At 44.6% G+C, this 22,055-nt stretch overlaps 2 protein-coding genes across 7 annotated transcripts in view; both read left to right on the forward strand.

Annotated features, from left to right (window-relative positions):
* The window catches only part of zgc:109986 (uncharacterized protein LOC553566 homolog), a 4,327-nt gene extending 2,707 nt beyond the window's left edge, over positions 1-1,620 (forward strand). Inside the window, exons 7-8 of the mRNA XM_020660259.3 lie at positions 92-182; positions 297-1,620. Coding sequence (XP_020515915.2) covers positions 92-182; positions 297-410 — 205 coding nt within the window. The 3' untranslated portion in view covers positions 411-1,620. The remainder of the gene's footprint in view (positions 1-91; positions 183-296) is intronic.
* A 1,401-nt stretch (positions 1,621-3,021) lies between these two features.
* On the forward strand, positions 3,022-21,794 carry baz1a (bromodomain adjacent to zinc finger domain, 1A). Of its 6 annotated transcripts, none has more exons than XM_065966174.1 (30): positions 3,022-3,118; positions 3,439-3,576; positions 5,178-5,456; positions 5,804-5,965; positions 6,180-6,284; positions 7,194-7,281; positions 7,698-7,820; positions 8,000-8,239; positions 8,314-8,409; positions 8,494-8,632; positions 8,956-9,087; positions 10,797-11,117; positions 11,203-11,368; positions 11,779-11,907; positions 12,071-12,126; positions 12,217-12,323; positions 12,479-12,708; positions 12,788-13,020; positions 15,044-15,174; positions 15,261-15,403; positions 15,671-15,810; positions 16,520-16,591; positions 16,774-16,856; positions 16,939-17,103; positions 17,308-17,528; positions 17,611-17,754; positions 17,834-18,003; positions 18,205-18,386; positions 18,577-18,664; positions 18,819-21,794. In XM_065966174.1, exons 2-30 carry the CDS (start codon positions 3,464-3,466, stop codon positions 18,992-18,994), a joined length of 4,434 nt encoding a protein of 1,477 aa, XP_065822246.1. In that variant the 5' UTR covers positions 3,022-3,118; positions 3,439-3,463; the 3' UTR covers positions 18,995-21,794. The 6 variants fall into 6 exon arrangements, with proteins under 6 accessions (XP_065822246.1, XP_065822248.1, XP_065822249.1 ...); XM_065966176.1 differs by having other exon boundaries at positions 17,614-17,754; XM_065966177.1 differs by having other exon boundaries at positions 12,788-13,008.
* Positions 21,795-22,055: the final 261 nt, after the last annotated feature.

The raw sequence follows: 22,055 nt of genomic DNA on the forward strand, positions 1-22,055 counted from the left end.
ACACACACACACACACACACACAACAACAACAACACACTGTTTATTATCAGCTTCTCATCAGCTGCTCCAACTTTGTGTGTGTGTGTTCAGGGCGTGGAGGTTCATCATGGAGAACTTTAGGAAGAAAGGATCTCTGCTGGTCACAGTCCCCAGTCTGCAGGAGAGTCTGAACCCTCTGCAGGTAACACACACACACACACACACACACACACACACACATAGATGAAGAGTCTTGGAGACGTCATCTGATTCACAACCACAGAGAAATCACTTTCTTCCTGTGTTTGTCCTGCAGGAGGCGCTGCAGCCCGGCTGGGTGGAGGAGCTTCCTGTGGACTATGATGTGTACCTGGGCAGAGACTCAGACCCAGACTCTCTCAGACTGATCCACCTGTACAGAGTCCTCTGACCTGGACCAGTCTGAACATCAGGAGAGAAAACTCGTGAACTGTTCTGGATCAGGAATCTTCTCAGACTACAGATCTACTGTTTGTCGGTCTGGATTGTTGTCATATATTAAGATGGACGGTGCAACAGCTTCCAAGGAGTGAAGCCAAAACATTCAGCCCTCCCCCTTCTGACCGGCTACAGTGGAGGTCATGAGCTCCGCCTCCTCCATGTTAACAGATGGGACAGAAGTTGAAACATGTCAGATAGCTGTTTCTCTAACATGGTTTCAGTCATGCTGTTTTATGTCACAGTGTTCATGAATCGGAGAAGTTTAGTTTTAATTGATGATGTAAAAAGGTGCCATGATTGACAGCTGTGTTGACCAATGAGGCTCCTGCAGCGTCTGGAATATCAGAGGTGAGAGGAAACTTAACGAACATCTACTTTCAATAACTGTGTTCGCTTCAAACCGAAGCCCTAAACCTGTGGACTGAACCCACCTGAGTGACCTTTGACCTTTGAGCAGGAAGTTAAAGGCGTGTTTGATTAGTAGAAGGGGCGGGGCGTTGATTCCTCCCTTCTGTGAATGTCCTGGCTCCAAATGACATCACCTGTCACATGGGTATTTTGGCTTTACATTTGTACAACAGAAGGACAAGAAGATGTGTTGTGTTTAGAAGCAGAAGAGACCATATTTAGACAAGAGGGCGGAGTTTCCCTCGCTCCCCTCTAGCTCTGCCCTCTTAATATGGTCACTTCCGTAGACAAAACATTCTAACTGAAAGCATGAACAATCATTTTCTCAGCTTCTTTTAGTACAACCAAACTAAGAGCAAGAATTAGATAGCCCAGATAGCCCCGCCCCTAACTTCTCCCCTCTTCCTGGTCTCTTTGACTCTAATTGGACCATACTTAACTAAATGAACATCATGCTGTGTTGAAGAAGACTTGAAACTAGAGATTGAGACCATAAACTTGTGAGAAAAATGTTTAGTGAGGGAATAAATCAACATTTGATCAGAGATTTAAATACAATCAGACCCTCCCCCCCCCCCGCTGGACACTAGAAGTACTACAGAGACGTTACCGACTTATTTGTGCAATTTTGACAGCTTTCTTGTGATACATTAATTTGTCTCTTGCACACCTGTCCGATGATGTCATTTAAGAAAAAGATGTCTGTCATTTAAATAAATAATAAAATAATAATAAAAGTCAAATAAGTCAAATCTTCTCAAACATTGGATAATAAATAATCTTCAAACAGCTGATTTGATTTACGCTCTGATGACACAGCTCCTCTTCCTCCTGCTGTCACTCACTCTGCGTCATCAACCTTCTAGTCACCACTTCCTGCCGTTAACCCCTCTGACGTCACCGCCCCCGTTCCATCACAGCGGTCTGCCTTGCACACACGCAGCGCGAGCGTTTCCGCGGCAAACATTGGCTGGACAGGAGGAGCGGCAGGACGGCCGGCCAACCGACGCTGTGGAGGACGGTGAAGCCCCGCCCACTCACTCACTGCTCATGGTGCGTTCAGGGGGCACGCCGCTAATTGGAAACGAATAAACTGTCAATCACGCAAACGGGACACACGAGACAAAGACTTCATGTGGAAGATTTCCGGTTTTCATGTTGTTGTTTGTATTTTGGAATTATTTCAGATTTGTAAAGGTGAGTAAACAGACTGGCGGTAAACTGTGACTCAGCTGTTTCTAACTCTCAGTACAGAAACACTGATGTGTTGAACATCTGAAGAGTTATGATTCCAGCAGGCAGACATACACACACACACACACACACACTCAGTTACACACACACACTTTCTCTCTTCTTCGTTGGTGTCATGTTGATTTATGGGACTCCATTAAAGTGTTAAAACTCAGAAATCATTATTTAAATGTTTATTAGTTATCCTAATTATGGAGGTTTTTAAAACAAAGACGGGCGATGAGAAGAAAAACTAAAAACAAACACAGAAGCTCCATTTACACAGGACCCCTGAAAGACCCAGTACATAGACCCTGAAAGACCCAGTACATAGACCCAGTAACTGTTCTCTCCTCTCTAGACAATCGCTTGTGTTGTACTCACTCTCTGATGTTCATTACTTTGGATAAAGATGTCTTCTTAAAGAATTGTAGGTGATGATGATTTTTTTTGCTGACTGCCTCATTTTAGAAGACTTTGTCTCCTGCCACATTTGGCTGAGGAAGATCTTTAGGATCAAAACATTGCCCTGTTTAAAATAAAGTCCTTTATTGGGAGCTGAACAGTGTGTGGACCTTTGTCCTTCTTTGAATATATAACAACTTTTACGTCATGTCTTTCAACTTTGATTCACTAGTATGTGGCTGAACAATTAAATTTCTGAGCGCACACTCTTTCTTTTATAACAAATAGTTTTCCCATTTCCCCCCTTTTGAGGGCGGCATTTGTTACCATTAAATAAAGTTGTATCTGAGAAACATTTTCACACTGCAGTCTGCTTTTTTATTGCAAGCAAAAACTAAAAAAAAATCATCATCTGGGGAACATTTCATGTTTAAACTTCAGTGTATAGAAGCCGGTATGAATTAGACCCTGTGGTTTCCGAGCTCTCAGCGGGTCCGTGAAGTGGTTTAAAACTTGGTCAACAAGCCGCCAGTGCGAGCGGCTCCGAGCCCGGGACTACTTCTTCTACTCTCATCCTAACGGCGGATTATCGCTTTATCGTTACACAACTCGGTAACTGTCGCCGCTGCCGGTGTGTGTCGTAGTGTGTGTGTGTGTGTGTGAGAGAGAGCGAGAGCAGAGTGTGTGTTTCCATTGTTGTGCAGTAAACGGAGAGTGTGTGAGCGGCTCATCTCCATGTGGGCAGATTATCACCGAGTCTAACAAAAGACCCGCGCCGCTCCGCACGCGCTCTGCTCGGTGTTTCGGCCGCTTCTCCCGCCTCAGGGCTTCCGTTAAAGTGTACCGGGGGAGTTTGTGTGAGTTTAGCGGGAGTTTGTGTGCCCGGTTCGGTGTTTCTAAGCCGGTTTCCCTCCTTTTTTTTCCCCCCACAGAGCTCTGTGGACGCGGAGCTGAGAGATGCCGCTCCTCCACAGGAGAGCCTTCATCCGGCACAGACCTCCGGCTGACCTGCGGCCGGACGAGGAGGTTTTCCTCTGTAAGATCACCCACGAGATCTTCAGAAGCTACGAGTGAGTACCTGAGAGCTCACCTGGCTCACCTGAGAGCAGTCTGAGATCTTCTGACTGACAGTCGGCTGGAAAACTTCCAGACGCGACAAACAAAAGCAACTTTTTCAGAGTGTGAATAGAAGTTTACTGAGCTGAAAAAAAAAGGTGAAAGTGTGTAAATACGGAGAGGATACAGCTCCAACAGATTCCTGCTGTCAGATAGGGGGTCCAAACACCTCGAGGACAGGTGTACTGTTAGCTGAAGTGAGCTAGCCGCCTGAGCTAAAGTGAGCTAGCCGCTGTTAGCCGTGTGAGCTAACAGTGAAGCTGTCAGTCGGTTAGCTCAGCTACTTTTAGCCGTTAGCTGAGACCAACAGGCCCGCGGACACTTCACCTGCTCAGGGTCACTTAAAGGAACACTCACCTGTGTGACGTAGGCCAGTTGACGTCAGAGAGCCCTCCCAGGTGGAGTGTGACATCACACAGGTGAATAAAATGTCCTCCTGTGTGTGTGTTCAGCCATCAGCTGTTCAGAGACTGAAAACTCCTCTAACATGAAATCAACATGAACTCTCCTCTAACTTAAAACAACTCACAGCTTGTGTTTACTTCATTAAATTAACTTCAGGTACACAAACATGAAGTGACATCTCAGTACCTCATATCAGTAAAGTTATAATTAATACAATCTGTGGTTCTAATGATCAAAAAGTGTGGAAGCTTTTAAACATTCACTTCTCTCGGCCCTCGATGTGAAATATGACCTCAGGTTCATGTAGGACGGCTCGGTAATGTCAGAAATCATCATCGCGATTATTTTTTAACTTATAATTGACTAAACCTTTGGAAAAAATGAGCGAAGCTGCGTGCAGCTCAGTCATCGTTTAATCTTGATTGTCTCGTGCTCATCATTGTGGGATCCCGATGGAGACGACATGTTAACGAATCTTTGACAAAACATCAAACTTTAAAATATTCTTTGAGTCAAGTGAAAGTCTCAAAATGTAAAAGAGATCTGGTGATCGTCCTGTGATGACTGTCACTGAGTTAATAATCATCATATAAACAATTTGTAAATATTAATAATAATAATAAAACAAACTGACGTCTCCTTGTTCAGACCTTACAACGTCACAAACTGTCTGAGCTGCTAACTGAAGAACTCCTTCACACAAACAGAAAATCTAAACTTTAGTCTAATAATGGAAGTCATATTCTCAATACTTGAGGTGCAAACAGAGACGGTCTGACCTCTCTTTCATAAGACAGGTGTGCTGGAGAAGAACAAAATCATAACAGAGTGCAGGTAAACTCGTGCTCTGTGTCTGAACTGCACAAAAACAACATTTTTTACCAGTAAGTCGGAAACGCTTATGTACAGTTTAGAAAGTCTGCAGGAGATTTTCCTACAACGTTGTCTGAAAACTTAAAATCAGAAAAATGACCAACATCGGGTCTCAAGGACTTGTATATCTGTTGCCATGGTAACAGACAGAATCATGTCACAGTTTAAAGGTCTGATTTAAAGACTGTTCCATGCTACAGTTTTTAAAGGTATTTCCCATCTTTGTGTCTGACAGGAGGTATCACTCCTCTCATTTTCCCCTCTAATCTCTCCTCAGTGAGTTTTTCGAGCGCACCATCCTCTGCAACAGTCTGGTGTGGAGCTGCGCTCTGACAGGGCGAGCAGGCCTGACTTACCTGGAAGCGGTGGAGAGCGAGCGGCGGGCGAAGCAGAGCTTACAGAGCTTTCCAACATCACTGGTGGTTCCTCTGCTCCACCTGGCCGCTCTGAGCCACCGCTGCAGACTGTCGGAGCTCTGCGAGGACGTCTACACCTTCGTCAAAGACCGCTTCTTCCCCGGAGAGACCGTAGATGTCTCAGTACGCAATGGAGCCAGGTACTTTAACAGTGCACCTGGTGTGTCTGTGGGTTAAAAAAATCATCTTCCTCTTGAACCAACATCTCTGCAGGAATCCTTCCTGTAGTGTTGTCAGAATACTTAGTTAAGTAAAAGAGGAGGCCTGGGTTTGAGGTAAAAGGATTCCTCAGACATGCTGCAGGACATGAAGGTGAACGATGTTCTGCTGAGGAGATTTAGTGTTTAAAATAACAACATGAAGATCTGTCACGGAGCAGAGAACTCAGCATGTTGTGACTGCAGGATGTTTGTCCAAGCAGCTGTTGTGAATGTGTGAGTCGATTCTGTGGAGTCATCAGCAGCTCTGTGTGTGTGTGTGTTTGCAGACATGTGTGCGAGATCCTGCAGGTTAACTCTCCTCATTCCAGCGCTAACGGAGCGCCAGCCGTTAACGGCCATGCCAAACCAGCTGAAGGTGACACTATTGTCATCAGCGACAGCGACGAGGAGAGCAAAGACTTCCAGAGCCCCACAGCACAGGTCAACGGGTGAGTATGTCAAAGTTCATCAGCTTTAAGGGTGCCAACATTTTCAACACTTTACTTTTTGATACTGCGAGTTTGAAATGATACGAGTTCAGGAGGTTGTTTGAAACTCTTGGCCATTAAAAATAAATGATCCAATATCTGGTGTTTAGGACTTGTCTTTCTGTTGCCATGGTAACAAACGGGTATCGCATTCGTGTGTGTGTTCATGTGTCAGCAGGAAGAAGAAGAAGTCTCTAAACCCGTCAGTGTTTAAATACACAGTGAGGATGATGAAGGACGAACACAGCGAGCCGTTCACTGTGAAAGCCAACCAGCTCAGGTGAGGAGGTTCACCTGTATCCTGTGACATCACACTCACTGGCTGTGTGTGTACTTTAAATAAATTTGTGTTGTTTTTGGATAAATCTGGTTGTTGATCATCTGAGGTAATTGATCAGTTGGTTCAGTTTCCTCTTGTAAACATTATAACATGTGGTGCTTTTATTTTGAAGGTGGACAAACTGAAGTGTGGTGCTTTTATTTTGAAGCTGGACAAACTGAAGTGTGGTGCTTTTATTTTGAAGCTGGACAAACTGAAGTGTGGCACTTTTATTTTGAAGGTGGACAAACTGAAGTGTGGCGCTTTTATTTTGAAGGTGGACAAACTGAAGTGTGGTGCTTTTATTTTGAAGCTGGACAAACTGAAGTGTGGTGCTTTTATTTTGAAGGAGGACAAACTGAAGTGTGGCGCTTTGTATTGATGAGCTGTTGACTCAAATCTCAACACTCAGAGGCTCTTCAATAAACGGCTCGCCACGAGCTGAATAACGTTTTTTTGTCAAAGGTCAACATCTCAATCATGATGTGGATATTATTAATGCAGCGTTAGCTCCACTTTGTACAACAAGCTCTGCTGAGGGAGGAGAGAGTCAGTACCTTGTAGAGACCCCTCCTTTCACGTTCCTTATCCGTCTACTGGAGCGACAGAGGAAAATAGAAACACAGCTCGCAGGCGTTTAGGTCACTCCAACAGAAAACAGTAGAATCAGGCTGCTTTTGTCGTCACGTGCTGTCAGGACAGGCTGTCATATAAACAATCTGAATGTAATGTCTGCACTCTGGAATGTCTACATGAATACTTGATGAACAAACAAGCTGACTGATCATTTAAACCTGTCAACAGCTCGCTGTCCTGTCTTCAGCCAGTGTTAGTGATCTGAGGAAACATTCTGCTTCTGTGTGTGTTCAGTCGCAGGAAGACCCTGGTGTCCCGAGAGAAACTGAAGCTGCTCTTTAAGCAGCACTGTGAGCCACAGAACGGGACCATCGCACTGAAGGTGACGCACATACCCGCCTCACATTACACTTAGTATTCATCTTCAACTGATTTACCAAAACAAGTTCTTTTCTTAAGCCGTTTTCACATATGCACTCCGGAAAATATCTAACGTCATTCTCTTTTCATTGGCTGAAATTGAAATCTCCGGAGAATATTCGGCCGTGTTCAGACATCAGCTCACTCGGATATTCTGTGGATAAAATACTAGGGGTCTGGCCGGATAAACTCCGGGTAAAGTCTGTACGAAAAATGCAGCTGTTAGCGTTCACATATAGCCTAAAGAACCTCCGGGTAGCCAAATCTCCGGAGTTTTTCAGGAGATTTCCGTATGTGTGAAAAGGGTTTTATTGTCACATCGTCTGATGGTGACTTCCGGTGTTCTGACGGTGACTTCCTGTGCTCTGTGTGTCTCAGTCCTCCACAGTGATGAAGTACGGACTGTCTGAACAAACATTCTCTCAGTTCTTCCCTGATGAGCCCCCCCAGTTCCCCTTCAGCCCCTCCTCTAAAGGAGGAGGGCGGGGTTCACCTGGACAGGTGAGGTGATGGCTTAGATGTCTGATGTTTAGGATGAACATTCTTTAGATATCATGACATATTGAATGTTTCTGCTACATGAATATATTTATAGTTTATTTGTATTGGTTGTGAATTGTCCTGCTCAGTGAGGTGTGGAGGAGTCAGAGTTATGATGAAGCTCTGTGGTGTGTTCACAGGCCGGCTCGTCGCTGCTGAAGGCGGCGGAGAAGCTGAAGCTGCTGCAGCAGAGGGAGGAGATGGCAGCTTCTGCTCAGGACAGAGCTCGTCTGAAGAAGGAGAAGGAGGAGGTGCAGGAGTCCAAGAGGAGAGAGAAGGAGAACAGAGAGAGGCTGAAGGAGGAGCACAGGAAGAAGTTTGAGGAGGAGAAACAGAAGAGGAGGGAGGAGAAGGAGCTCAGGAAGCTGGAGAAGGAGCGGGTAGGTCACTCGGAGAGGTTTATAATCTTCAGATTTCAGTTTTATGTAATTTAATGTTTGAAATGTTCTGACAGGAACGAGAGAAGCTGAAGGAGGAGAAGAAGAAATACGCTGAACGACTGAAACTGTGGAACAAACCCAGAGAGGATATGGAGTGTGAAGACCTGAAGGTCAGTGAAGTCAACACTGTAATAAATAAAATCATGATGAGTGAAGTAGATGGACTGATCCAGGATCTGTGTCTGTTCCTCCAGGAGCTACCCAGTCCAGTACCTGTGAGGACCCGTCTTCCTGCAGAGCTCTTCGGAGAAGCTCTGATGGTTCTGGAGTTCTTGCGGGCCTTCGGGGAGGTCTTTGACCTGAAGGACGAGTTCCCCGACGGAGTCTCTCTGGGTTAGAACACGTTCTTTAAAGAACCTGGACCAGGACCCTGTAACAGTGTTGTTCTGTGTTCTGGTTCCGTTATGTTCTTAACAACCGATTCCCTCGTCCACTTGTCTGAATATTTCATGCAGCTGTTGTTGTAATAAACTCAGTCACATCAGACCGAGCCGTATCTCAGTGTCTGCTGGTAAACAACCGCAAATGAGTTGGCAGAGTGAGGCTAACGTTAGCAGTGCTAGCACTTCCAGCCAAGTTTTAATGACTTTGTCACAGCTAGTCCTGGTTCTTCCACATGTTGTGTTTGTTCTAACAGATGTTCTCTCTCTCCACAGAGGTGCTGGAGGAGGCTCTGGTTGGTTCTGACCCTGAAGGTCCTCTGTGTGAGCTGCTCTTCTTTTTCCTGTCGGCCATCTTTCAGGCCCTGGATGAGGAGCAGGAGGAGGTGGCTAAAGACCAGGTTGAAGGTGAGACACAAGCTGTGTTTACATGGACACTAAATAATCGGAATAAAAATGCTTCATGTAAACACCTATTCTCACGGAGCGAGTCTAAAAGTTCTGCAGCACTCTTCACCTGTTTATCGACTGCAGATTATATCCTGCAGAGCTTTCATCTTAAATAGCAAGAGAAGAGGTCAAATACAGACATCCAAAGTCACAGATATGAGAGGAGGAGAAGGAAGTATCTGCCACACAGCGAGGGGGAGAGCAGAGGAGCAACATCAGGGGCCTGGACTACGAAGCAGGATTTGTGGTTAGCGAGGTCACTTCAGGGTTAACTCTGGGTTTTCATTCCTACGAAGGGGGTTCACTTATCTGGGTATATCGCCATGGTAACCTTTGCTGCACACCTAACCTGCTCCAGGTTATATTGGAGATAAGAGATCAACCTGTGAAAGTCTCCCCCCACTGACAAATCAGATCTCTTGATGGTGGAGGGAGCTGATGGAGAGGGGGGAGAAGGGAGAGAGACCCTTCATGTGTCCCGTATAATAACATTATAGTCCGTAAAGTGAATGATATCATCCTTTTTAACAGAGACTAAAAAAAAGCACCGGAGCCTTTGAGTTGTGTTTTTAAGATGTTAAATGATGAATGTCTTCTTATGTCTTTGATTGATATTTTCATATGAATGTTTAGTGTCTCCATGTTGCTCTGTTTTTTATCTTCAGAGCTGAAATATAACTTCTCAAACTGTTATACTCTCCACATGAGTCAGAGACACACGTCCAGTTCAGAGGAAAAACAGGAGTTATTATCTTCGGTTCTAAGGTGAACTGACGATGGGACTGAAATATAATAATCTGTAGTTTGGACATTAATACTCTGTTATGTTTCTTTTTTCTGCCAGTTGTTGTTCCTGCAACTGTGTAACTTTAGTCTCTGGGTTTGTTTTAAACCTCATTATATTATTAATGTAGTTTGTTCAGCGTTTGTTAGCTATGACGGTCTGCTAACGGGAGACCCAGTTACGATTGTGATAGGTTATATGAAGCTAATTCCGCCCCTTTAGTGTGAATGCGCTCTTGGAAACTCGAGGGTAACTTATCAGGTTGATAAACGGCTTCGTCTGACTGTTAATCAATATCTCTGATGTTAGTGAAGCCAGATAACCCAAAGGTACCCTGGGTGTGTTAACTTCGCTTCGTAGAACAGACTTCTGGAAACGTGCAGCGACAGCAGAGTTTGTTTACAACACAGGCGGAGTCGATGTGCACGGAGACTGTAACGTGTTTTAAAAACTAGTCTGAAAATAATAACGGGGAAATAAACACACAGGGTTTGAGTTCTGACTGCTGAGAGGAAGTTAGAGCACATTTTTTTTTATTGCTCTTAACAGGAAGGAACAGATAAGACTAACAGGAAGCTCTGAACATGTCGCAATGCTTTTATTCTGAATAAACATTTGATGCACACACACATCAGTGTCCATGTAAACAGTGAATCTGGAACCCCCCCCAATCTGAATGATTTTGTTCGTATTAAAGAAGTTTCACTCATGTAAACATCTACTGAGAAATACACAAACACGTGGGGGCTGCATGGAGAGCAGTGATTGGTCCTCTGAGACAGCTGACAGCTACAGTTTAGTTGTCATCAGATGTTCAGTTTCTAACAAAGTGTGTGTAATGTAAATATAAGATGTGTGTGTGTCCTGTGTTGTTCATACACAGACCTGTCGGAGGCTCTAGAGGATGATTCTGATGCCACTCAGTCTGCTCTGAGCGCCGTAGCCTCATTGGCAGCGGCCTGGCCTCAGCTACATCAGGGCTGCAGTCTGAAGCAGCTCGACCTGGACAGCTGCACGCTGTCAGAAATCCTGCGTCTTCATATCCTTGCATCTGGGGCAGACTGTTACCATGGCAATGCCAAGTTCCGCTACCAGAAGCAAGGCGGGTTTACGCTGATGGACGACCCATGTGTCGAGCTGCGGTTGGCCGAGCCGTTGCTGCTGAAGAGGCTGTCTAACACGGCGGTGTACGACCTGACACCAGGTCAGATAATAACTGTCATGATTAGAACATTTATAAATGAGTTATGGCTGAGTTATAAATTAGTTATTGGTGTTGGTGTGTTTAGGGGAGAAGCTGAGGATCCTGCAGGCTCTGTTGGGGAAGTTGCTGACGTTGGCGTCCACCAGAGATCTGATTGAAGACTGTGTGGAGGATCAACGAGCCGCCAGACAGGAACTGAGAGAGATCAGATCTGAACAACACCGCAGAGAGAGAGAGGAGGCCGCATACAGGTATGCACACAGTGAACACGGGTATATACACACAGTGAACACAGGTATATACACACAGTGAACACAGGTGTATGTACACAGTGAACACAGGTATATACACACAGGTATATGCACACAGTGAACACAGGTGTATGTACACAGTGAACACAGGTATATACACACAGTGAACACAGGTATACACACACAGGTATATATACACAGTGAACACAGGTATATGCACACAGTGAACACGGGTATACACACAGTGAACACGGGTATACACACAGTGAACACAGGTGTATGCACACAGTGAACACAGGTGTGTCAGGTATACACAAGAGGTATATATAAACATGAATGAAAACAGGATGTAATTCATGTCAATTTAAGACAAAAACTAAACCTTCTGGTCCTTCTCCACTGTACTTCAGAGTTCGTCTGCGTAAAGAGGAGAAGCTGAGGGAGCAGGAGCAGAGGCTAAAGGAGAAGGAGGAGAAACTAAAGGAGCAGGAAGAGAGACTGAGGGAGCAGGAAGTGAAGGGAGGACTCCAAACAAGCAGGTAGAGTGGAGAAGTCAACTCATCACAACATTGTACATACTGTATATTCTATCTTTAAATTTCTTATGTCACTGATTTTATAAAGTTTTTGTTGTTTGTATTATTTGAGTAAAATGATTAAAAACAGAAGAAATCGTCAGTTTGAACATGTTTGTGTCTGCAGTGAGAGTCCTGAGAAACTTCACACGGAGGAGGAGGAGCAGAAAAACAAGATTAAAGGTAACAGGAAATATCTCCTCAGTGTCTCCTCTCTCTCCTCTGACTCCTCAGTGTCTCCTCTGACTCCTCAGTGTCTTCTATCTCCTGCAGCTAAACTCAACCAGAAAGAGAAACAGACACCCACCTCGGACACCAAACCCCCGTCCTGCCCTCCTTCCAGCCTGACTGCAGAGGAGCAAGAGAAGGAGCAAGAGAAGGTCTGAATATATATACATAAATATATTTAATATGTTTGACTGATTACTAGTTTGAAGCAGGTGAACATGTTCTGCACACTGGCTCAAGTCTGATGGTGGTGGAACCATTCTGGTTCAGAGTGTCCCCTGAAAGTTGCGTTTGTTACTTCTCGTAGGTTCGAGAACTACAGGAGCGGATCCAGAAGGCGGCCGCCTGCACCTGCCTCCTGCCTCTGGGCAAAGATCGTCTATATCGCCGTTACTGGCTCCTCCCCTCAGCCTCCACCCTGTTTGTAGAAGAAGACTGCTTCGGCCTAACGGAGGATATGCTGCAACCACACCCAACACCTGCTCAGGATACCACTACCCCAAAGATGGAGGAAGAGGAGGAGCCAGCAGAGGGAAGGTAAGTGTTTGTTTGATTCTTGTAAGTTTGAAAAAGATCTGTGTGTCACTAATGATGATACAAGCCTCCTCCTACACAGTGCTGGATCAAGCCCCGCCCCCATCCACACCTGTGGGCCGCCACTCAAACGTCCCAACCAGTGGTCTTTCTACACCTCAGTGGAGGAGGTGGATCAGCTGATCGACGCTCTGAACCCTCGAGGTCACCGAGAGAGCAGCCTGAAGGAGGCGCTGCTGCAGGAGAGAGAGAGATTGACACAGCTGCTGCAGAGCTGTGACAGGAAGAAGTACTGCCACACAGGTGAGAGCACAGGTAGATATACACAGGTGAGACTGCAGGTAGATATACACAGGTGAGACTGCAGGTAGATATACACAGGTGAGACTGCAGGTAGATATACACAGGTGAGACTGCAGGTAGATATATACAGGTGAGAGCACAGGTAGAGACTGTAGCGTAGTTAACTTAAGATATTATGTTCTAAATATTTCTCGGGGCACCACTTCCTGTTAAAGGAAGAAATTAACTTTAACTGTATAAGTTAATGAATTATTCAGTTTCATATCAGTAAGTTCTCTAGGATCACTTCAATCATTAAATAAACAGAGACAAAGGTCTAAATGATTATGTCTGATTTTATTACAGGAATTGTAAACAATAATGCAGATTAATAGTAGATATCAAATATCAAAGATGATCATTTGTATGACTTTAATAACAAAATTATGGAAATGAAATCGTTTGATTCTAATTTACCTATTATGGTATCGTCATAATGGTGAAAGTAACAAATAAAATAATTTTAAAAATGGTTTCGTAAGGATTTAAAGAAAAATGTGATTAGGGGAATTATGTTGTGAGAGAATGATAACTTGGAGCTACTGATGTGTTGGACAACGACCCTTCCTTGAATCTCTCAAGGCAGAAGCTGTTTCAGGAAACCTTACTTTAGTGATGTTCAGTCAAACTTCCCCACGTGGTCCAGCTTTAAGGTACTGACAGATCGCTTTTCTGGTCCACCAGAACTTCTGCCAGCCAAATGACTGTCTCAACAGTCAGGTAGAAGTGACATCACACAGCAGTGTAAAGTTGATGCTCAGCAGCTGAAGCCGTGTCTGTCTCAGTGGCTCCGAGTAGATCAGAAGAATTAAAAGTCTTGCGAAAATTAACTAACTCGAGATACAATTTGTGGGACAATTCAAGTTATCTCTAGTCAGATAAAAATGAGTTGTTTACAAAAAGAATGAATGAAAAACGACACGTGATGCTTACGTGGGGCGAAAACATGGAAAAAGGAAACACAAAAAATGATATCATAAGAGTAGCGGCCAGGCCAGCTGATCACTCTCCTGAGAACCAAAAGATAACTAACTTAGAAATTGACTCTGCATGTCTGTATCAGAGGGAGGGGCGGGTCTCCACTCAGGGGCAGAGGTGACCTCCAATAACTTCATGATTTGAATTAGGTTAAGTGATTTTACTTAATAAACTCAAAGTAGTTCACGCGGAAAAACACTTTATGACGTTACCATATTTTCTAAATGTGAGCATTCTAAATTTAACATTGAGAGAGAAATCGCTAAACACTGTGGAATATTATTCTTTTCAAAGCTGTAAATTAAAACAAAAAGATTTTAAACAGTCCACAAAGAAATCACATCATAGAGCAATGTAATATGAAAACATAGAAAGATAATATACTTATGTTATCTTTTATATATGATAACATGCAATATGATTATATATAGTTTAAATAAGTGTTTAAAATATGTGTCTAAGACGATAAACTTGGTTTTACTTAACTTTAGTTCTGTAGATCGTATGAAAACTTAAATCAGATCAAACTGTCACTAATAACCTCACGGACATGTATATGAAAACCAGAAATTACATGGACATTCATTTAATGCACAATATAAGATCTTTCAGTTTGAGAAAACCACAAAGTCTCTTGTCAGTTTTATGATGCTTGGACGATCCTCAGATCTCAGCATGAGGCTCTTTCCCAGGATGAGAGTTATCTGTGGAAGTGTTTGTTGCTTGTTCGGAGACGAAATGTCTGAGAACTCAATCGTAATTCACAGTCTAACGTAAGCACAAGAGAGTCATAGGAGATGTCCTGGTTCCTGGTCTGCGTTAACCTACAAGATGTTGTTGAGCTCCTAGCAGTTCTTTGATCCAGGGGTTAACTAAAAAAAGGGGGGAGTTCTGTCAGATTGTTCTGCATCTGGTTCCGTTACAAGACCGACAGGTGAGAAGATAGATAAATTGAAACAAGTGAGGTTACAAGTGAATACCATACACACAGGTAAAAACACCCGTTCTGTTTGTTCAGTTGATCCAGAGTCTTCGCGTTCCGTCCCAGAATGCACTGCTGCAGCTGAGACTCTGATGGAGGGTCGCCTGAGAGACCTGCTGATGGACATTGAAGACCGAATCCACCAGGGAACTCTAGGAACTCTGAAGGTATGCGCACACCTACAGCAGAACACTGACACAGAGCAGGTGAGCTAACCTTTAGTAACTGACCTATGTGTCTCTCTGTCTGTTAGGTGATGGACAGACGGGTGTGGCGCTCTGCACTGGAGGCAGGGAACTACGAGTTGCTGGGTTCAGACGGTAGAGAGAACGGAGGGACGAACGGGCGAGTGGAGGCCATGGAGGTAGATTCTGCTCACCTGAGAGCCAGAGACAGGTATGCACTCAGACAGAGAGGTGGAGTCTGCTTATCATCTTTTATAAACCTTACTGATCTGCCTGTTTCTTTAAGAATAGTTTAAGGATATCTCACAGACAGCAGCTAGAGGGCGCCATCTTTATGAGAATTGAGACAGAGTTGCATCTGTTTCACTCTGACGTCTTCTTCCTGTTTGTGTCTGTGAGCAAACATGTGTTATGATTCTACAAATACGTGTTTGTTTGAATTGATTTCAAATGTGTGTGCGTGTTCTGTGTGCCTCAGGCTGCAGGAGCTTAAATCGGAGGGCGGGGCCTCGGGAAGCGGGACTCCTCAGGTGGTTAGCAGCATGGTACAAGTTCTGGCTCAGGCTCTCATTCACATCGAGCAAGGCATCGAGAGACGCTTCCTCAAAGCTCCGCTGGGTGAGTCTCTCTCCAGCTCTGGAAAGTTTTGGAACAGCCTGGACAAATCTTAAAGAGCCCATATTATGCCCTTTTTGGGGTTCGTATATTTAATCTATGTACCTACTAAAGTATGTTCACAATAGCTAAAGTTTGAAAAACTCCGAAGTGCCCACGTTCAGAGTCCCCGCGTGTGCCAAGTCTGATCTGATTGGTCGGCCTGTCGGCTCTGCCGTAATTGGTCAGTCGCTCAGCCACTCTGGCTCCGAGGGCCGGGGAGCAAAAACATTAGCACCTTAGCACTACTGTGCTACTACATATCGTGGGCGTGCCACAGAAGTTAACGGGCGTGCAACATGAGCTGCTGGGCTCACCACAACGAGCCAATGGTCTTAGATCAGTGATATCACACTGACAAGACGTCACACTGACACATTTTTTTTGAGGGGGGCTAGAACCGAGCGTTACGTGCAGCTAATGCTACAGCTAACAGGAGGAGGTAGGAGAAGCTTTGAATTTTTGCACATAGATGTGCCTAAACATGCAGGACACTTTGAAAACACACTGAAGGGCATATAAAACCAGAAAAAGCATAATATGGGCCCTTTAAGGTTTCCAGAAGGGTTTCAGTGAAGAGATAATCTCAGACAGGTGTTAAAGCAACAGGTGTGTATGTGCAGAGTAAATACTTTAACGAGTGTCCGTCCGTCCGTCCGTCTGTCCCCGACAGGTGAGGAAGACCCAAAGAAGGACCAGAAGACGAAGAAAAACAAGAAGAAAGACGAGGACCTGGCTAGTGACGGTATGACTTCCTGTTTAATAAGAAGGAAATGATGCCATCACATTGATAATAAACAAATTTCATCATCTGACGGTTTTGACTTTCACATTCTGATGTCACAAGAGCCTGACTGTTACCCCTCAGCACAAGACTAAAGTGTCTGTCTGTCTGTGTCTCTCTGTGTGTATGTGTTTGTGTGTCAGATGGCAGTGACAGTGGGCGGGTCTATAAGACGGTGTTGGAGCGATGGAGGGATTCTCTCCAGTCCTCCTCCAGTTTATCTCAGGTCAGTGACATAGATAAATAATACATTTGTAAAATGTCATTCAAACAAAATCATCAGAGTGTTAAATTTAGAATTTCTCCAGGTATTTGTCCACCTCTCCACTTTGGAGCGCAGCATCCTGTGGTCTCGCTCTGTCCTCAACGCTCGCTGTCGCATCTGCAGACGCAAAGGAGACGCTGACAACATGCTGCTGTGTGACGGTTGTGACCGTGGACACCATACCCACTGTCTGAGGCCCCGCCTCAAGGTAAAGAAACCACACCCACTGTCTGCTACCATGCCCCAAGGTACACAAACCACACCCCCTAGCTGAGGCCCCGCCTCAAGGTAAACATACCAACAAACATTGGTTGTTATCACAGTAAACTAAAGAGCATGAGGAACTTCTTGCTAATGGCGAACATGTTTGTTATTTTAGATAAAATAAATTGTCTCTCTCTGTTCGTCTCAGTCGGTTCCGCAGGGTGACTGGTTCTGTCCAGACTGTCGACCCAAACAGAGATCCAGCCGCGTCCCGTCCCGTCAGCGCTCTTCTATCGATGAGGAGGAAGAAGAGGAAAATGAGGAAGAGCAAGAGGAGGAGGAGGAGGAGGAGTCAGAAGAGGAAGAGGAGGAGACGGAAGAAGAAGAAGAGGAGGAGTCAGAGGAAGAGGAGGAGGAAGTCGTTGTGAGGTGAGTGTGGAAAAAAAAAGTCACCCCATGTAACTGTACTGAGATCAGTCTGAAAAAGCAACTTCTCCAAACTTTTAATCAGCAGCACAAAAAAGAGCCAGGCCCCGCCCCCCAAAGGCAAGAGCCAAGGGGCCACGCCCAAAGGTCAGCAGACCACACCAAAAGGTCAACAGGCAACACCCAAGAACAGCAGCGCTTCAGCAGGGAAAACCTCATCATCCTCAAAGTCAGTGTCTTTCCTCTTATTCCAGTTTACTGCAGCCCTGATCCTACCTTACTGTCATACTCATTCTGTCCAATCACAGGTCCTCAGGGAAGAAGGCCACGCCCCCCTCAGGGAAGGCATCTGGAGGTAAACCTCCTCCTCGCACTGGGAGTCGAGTCAGTGCCCGCCTAAGCCACGAGATCCTTGCACCAAATGGAAACACCAAGACCTCACCTGGTCAGAGCGAGTCCCGCAAGAGACCGCCAACAGGTATGCAACCAATCACAAGAAAATGGTTTCCAAATGGTAAACAGCCGATATACAAACATCAATGACCAATCAAAACAAACTGTAAACAACCATTCTGTAAACACAAAAGTGTGAACAAACATAAAGAAGAAAACAACCACTAAACACGTTGGACCCTAATGAATGCCGTTCAAACCAGTAACCTCTCTGCTCCTCCCCCAGATGTGGCCCCTCCTCCCAAACTCATCCTCCCTGTTCTCCCTCCATCATCCTCCTCCTCCAGCCGACGCTCCTCTGGCAGAAACCATGGCGTCCACGAGCTGTCGGCCTGCGAGCAGCTGGCCGTGGAGCTCGTCAGACATGAAGACAGCTGGCCCTTCATGAAGCTGGTGTCTAGGACTCAGGTACACACACACACAACACATAAACACATAAACACAACACACTCAAACACATAGATATAGTCTTATGTAATGCTAATGGACACAAACTGAAAGCATATATCTGTCTGTCACTCCCCTGTCTGTCTGTCTGTATGTCACTCACCTGTCTGTCTGTCACTAACCTGTCTGTCTATTACTCACCTGTCTGCAGGTTCCTGATTACTATGACATCATCAAAAAGCCGATCGCCCTCAGCACCATCAGAGAGAGAGTGAACAACTGTGAATATCAGACAGCAGGTGAGAAAACATACGCACTCTCACACACACTGATCTCTTTCTCTCACACAGACTCTCTCTATCGTGTTATTGTCATGAATGTTTCAGTCACAATGTGATGCATGACTCGATAATGAGTGAATAATAAAACGTGTTGTTGTCTGTCTCTGTCCAGGTGAGTTTGTCAGTGACGTGGACCTGATGTTCTCTAACTGTCTTCAGTATAATCCTCGTCACACTAACGAAGCCAAGGCGGGGCTTCGTCTGCAACAGTACTTCCACTCAGAGCTCAGCAGACTCGGCCTATCGGAGCGAAGCCCCACCCCGCTAACCAAGCGCTCCCGACACTGAACCAAACCCACCACTCTGACCTCACCGCCGTCCTCTCTGCTGATTGGTCCGGGGGGCGACACCCAGTCCCCCCTTACAGACTAAGTTGGTGCTGATTCTTCATCACATTTGTTGTCTTTGTTATATCCATACCTGTTTCGTTACCGTGGCAACAAAAAGAGAAATCCACCTAATTTTGGACAATTTCTCGTGTTTAATTACCAAAAATTGCAGGCAAACTGCTGCACACTGTCCACGTTGCACAAATATGTTGGCAACATTTGATATTTGTGTGACTCGGACAGTGCACTCGTTCTGAGTTAGAATGTCACTGAGATCTGAACTTTTTTTTTTTTTTTTTTTTTTAAGCTTTGATTCTTTTTGATACCAGCCTGTTGACCACCTTACCTCAGACTCACCTGTTCCCTAACTAATGATCCAATCACATTTAGATCCACAGGTGAACTCCCAGTTATCTCACCTGGTCACATGACTTCGAGTTTGTGTCTCTAAAAAACAATCTTTGTAGGGAGCTGTGTAGAAAGTGACAGACCTGTGTGGACGTGTGAAGACGTGTAGCAGACGCTCCTGTGGTGCTGTAGGACAGTAGAGACACCTTAGGGACATGTTAGGGACACCTTAGAGTCCCCTCAGGCTTCATCCGATCGTTTCTTCATCCAGAAAACACTTCTAAAGAACCTCCAGATCTGCACTGGCTGTTTCAATAAATCCTATCAGGCTGCTGTGCTCGCTCAGGGACTCAACTTTACAGTGCAGCTGTTTTTTTACTGAAGCATGGTGTTGCTATGGAGATGAGCTCTTAGGCTGGGAATCAATCTTTTGAAAGTCTGTGGCGGCCAGTAAAATGTGGAGTTCAACTGAATCACAACCTAAACAGTTTTATTTTTCACATATTAAAAATGCACAACTAGAGCCAGACTGAATAAAATTTGAAATAGATGTTTTAACTCTTAACATTTTGAGGGATTACAAAGTCGTTGAAACACAAAATTCATTTCAGACTGAAGAGAAGAAAACGTAGACACGTTTTTAGCACGGCTCAACATCTCAGCGTCTGCAGGCAAACGATGTTGTTTAGTTTACTGAGTGATGCTGACGTTAGCAAAGCTAGCTCATCCAGCCTTCAGTCCTCCTGCAGGTGATCGTCTACACACTTGAGCTGAATGTGTTTACACATTGCTCCGGTCTAGAGGTTACATCTCAGTTTACCTTTAGCTACAGCCCCGCCTAGTGGTGGGTGGCTGCGTTACAGCTTAGGCACAACATGTAACCCCATATTAAGAATTTAACTGACTTTTCCGAGTTGTCTGACTTATTCTGGTGCTAACTGAAACGTCTTAACCCTCACCAGAGTCGACTAGACTCACACGTCTGTTAATCAACTGAGAACTTTTAAGAGATGAATGTTTTCTCCATAACTCGGTAACTTGCTTGTTTAAAAGTGTGATCAACACAACAGGATGAATGGGTCAAAGTTCACCTCACACACCAAGGGGTTATAAAATGTTCCTGTTATCACGGGGTCAAAGGTCCCTTCCTTCATGTACACCTGATCAAACTGAGAGAGGAGGAGTTAGGAGCTCAGGTGGCAGCTGAGGACGACGTGGACTCTGAACACACACTCAGGTTCTTTTTATTCTGGCTCATTCTGTTCGTCATGACTGAGGAGTGAATTTACAAACTGGATGTGTGAATGAAGATTTCTGTCCTGACTTCATGATGTCTGACTGAGACTGTCTGTCAACATAAATCAGCTGATTCAGGACGTGTACGCCCAGTCCAGTTTACCTCAAACATCTGAAGAGATGGAGCGTTTCTAAAACATGTAGAAGAAGCTGCGGATAACTACTGGTGATTAACTTTGTCTAAAAGGTAATCAGCTGTCTGTCTAAATATTTAGATTAAAGGACTTCCTGTTGATTGTTGTGAGTTCTAAGCAGGCGTGAATCAACACTTCTTATTTAGACATCTCGTCGTGGGAACTCTGGCGTTGTAGAGTTAATGAGCTGTCACAGACCTCCATAAATATACGGATCATCTCTCTTCAGGTTTCAAACTGTTAACGAGGTCAAACAAAAAAACACAAACCCCTGCCCCTCTATGGGACTCCGCCCCCTGTCAACACATTTCCTTCTCACTTCATCCTAAACCTAAATAAAATGTAAGCTCATGACATAAAGGTTAAAAAGGTCATGTTTATCTCTCCTGTAGCTCTGACCTCAAGCAGTCACCTGGATGAGCTGTAACACCTGCTGATGGTCAGCCTTAAAGGGCCAGCATGTCTTTAATGGAGTTGTGTGTCTCTTGATGTGTCAGGTGGTCGTCACTATCTTACCTTTTAAGTCTGAGTTAGGATTTGCTTAGCTTAGCTTGGTAAACAGCTAGTCTTGGTCTGTTAAATTGATGTAAATGAATAAAAAGTAAATAATTTCTTAATTTGTTTTCTTTCCTAAATGTGGAACTGTCCCTTTAAAACTGGAGCCTCTGTGGATTTGTAGTGTTCTGTATTTTGACTACTGCGATGTTTTCCTGCTTTAGGATTTTTTGTTCCGTTCTTCTTCTGTGGTATTAGCCTGCAGTCAGAGAGTGTGTGTGTGTGTGTGTTTGAAAGGATGTGTGTGTTTGACGGGATGTGTGTGTGTGTGTGGAGGTCAGCCGGACACACTACCCTGCAGCCTCCTCTGCTGTATATTTATTTAGTTATCTTTATTTATGACTGATAGACGCCCTCAGCCTCCTCACGCTCTCTAACATGTTTGTTTTTGTTCTCATGTAAAAAATAAATTACTTTTTATAACCAGCTGCTGCGTCCTGCTCATCTGTTCACACACACACCTGCACATTCACACCTCATAGTCTGCTGCATGAGTTTACATTAAAGGGCCATTCCCCCAATGAATCCAGAAAAAAGTCCTGAGCTCCAGACTCACTTTGGAGGGTGTAGTCAGCCAGTCACAGGTGTAGTCAGAGCCAAAATGAAGGAAGTGTCAGTTTTTCTTTTTACTTTATTAGATAAAAATTCAAAAACCATTTAAATAATTCAGATGCACGTTCAGACATG

The sequence above is a fragment of the Labrus bergylta genome, chromosome 18, assembly GCF_963930695.1.
Source record: "Labrus bergylta chromosome 18, fLabBer1.1, whole genome shotgun sequence".
NCBI classification, from domain to species: Eukaryota; Metazoa; Chordata; class Actinopteri; order Labriformes; family Labridae; genus Labrus; species Labrus bergylta.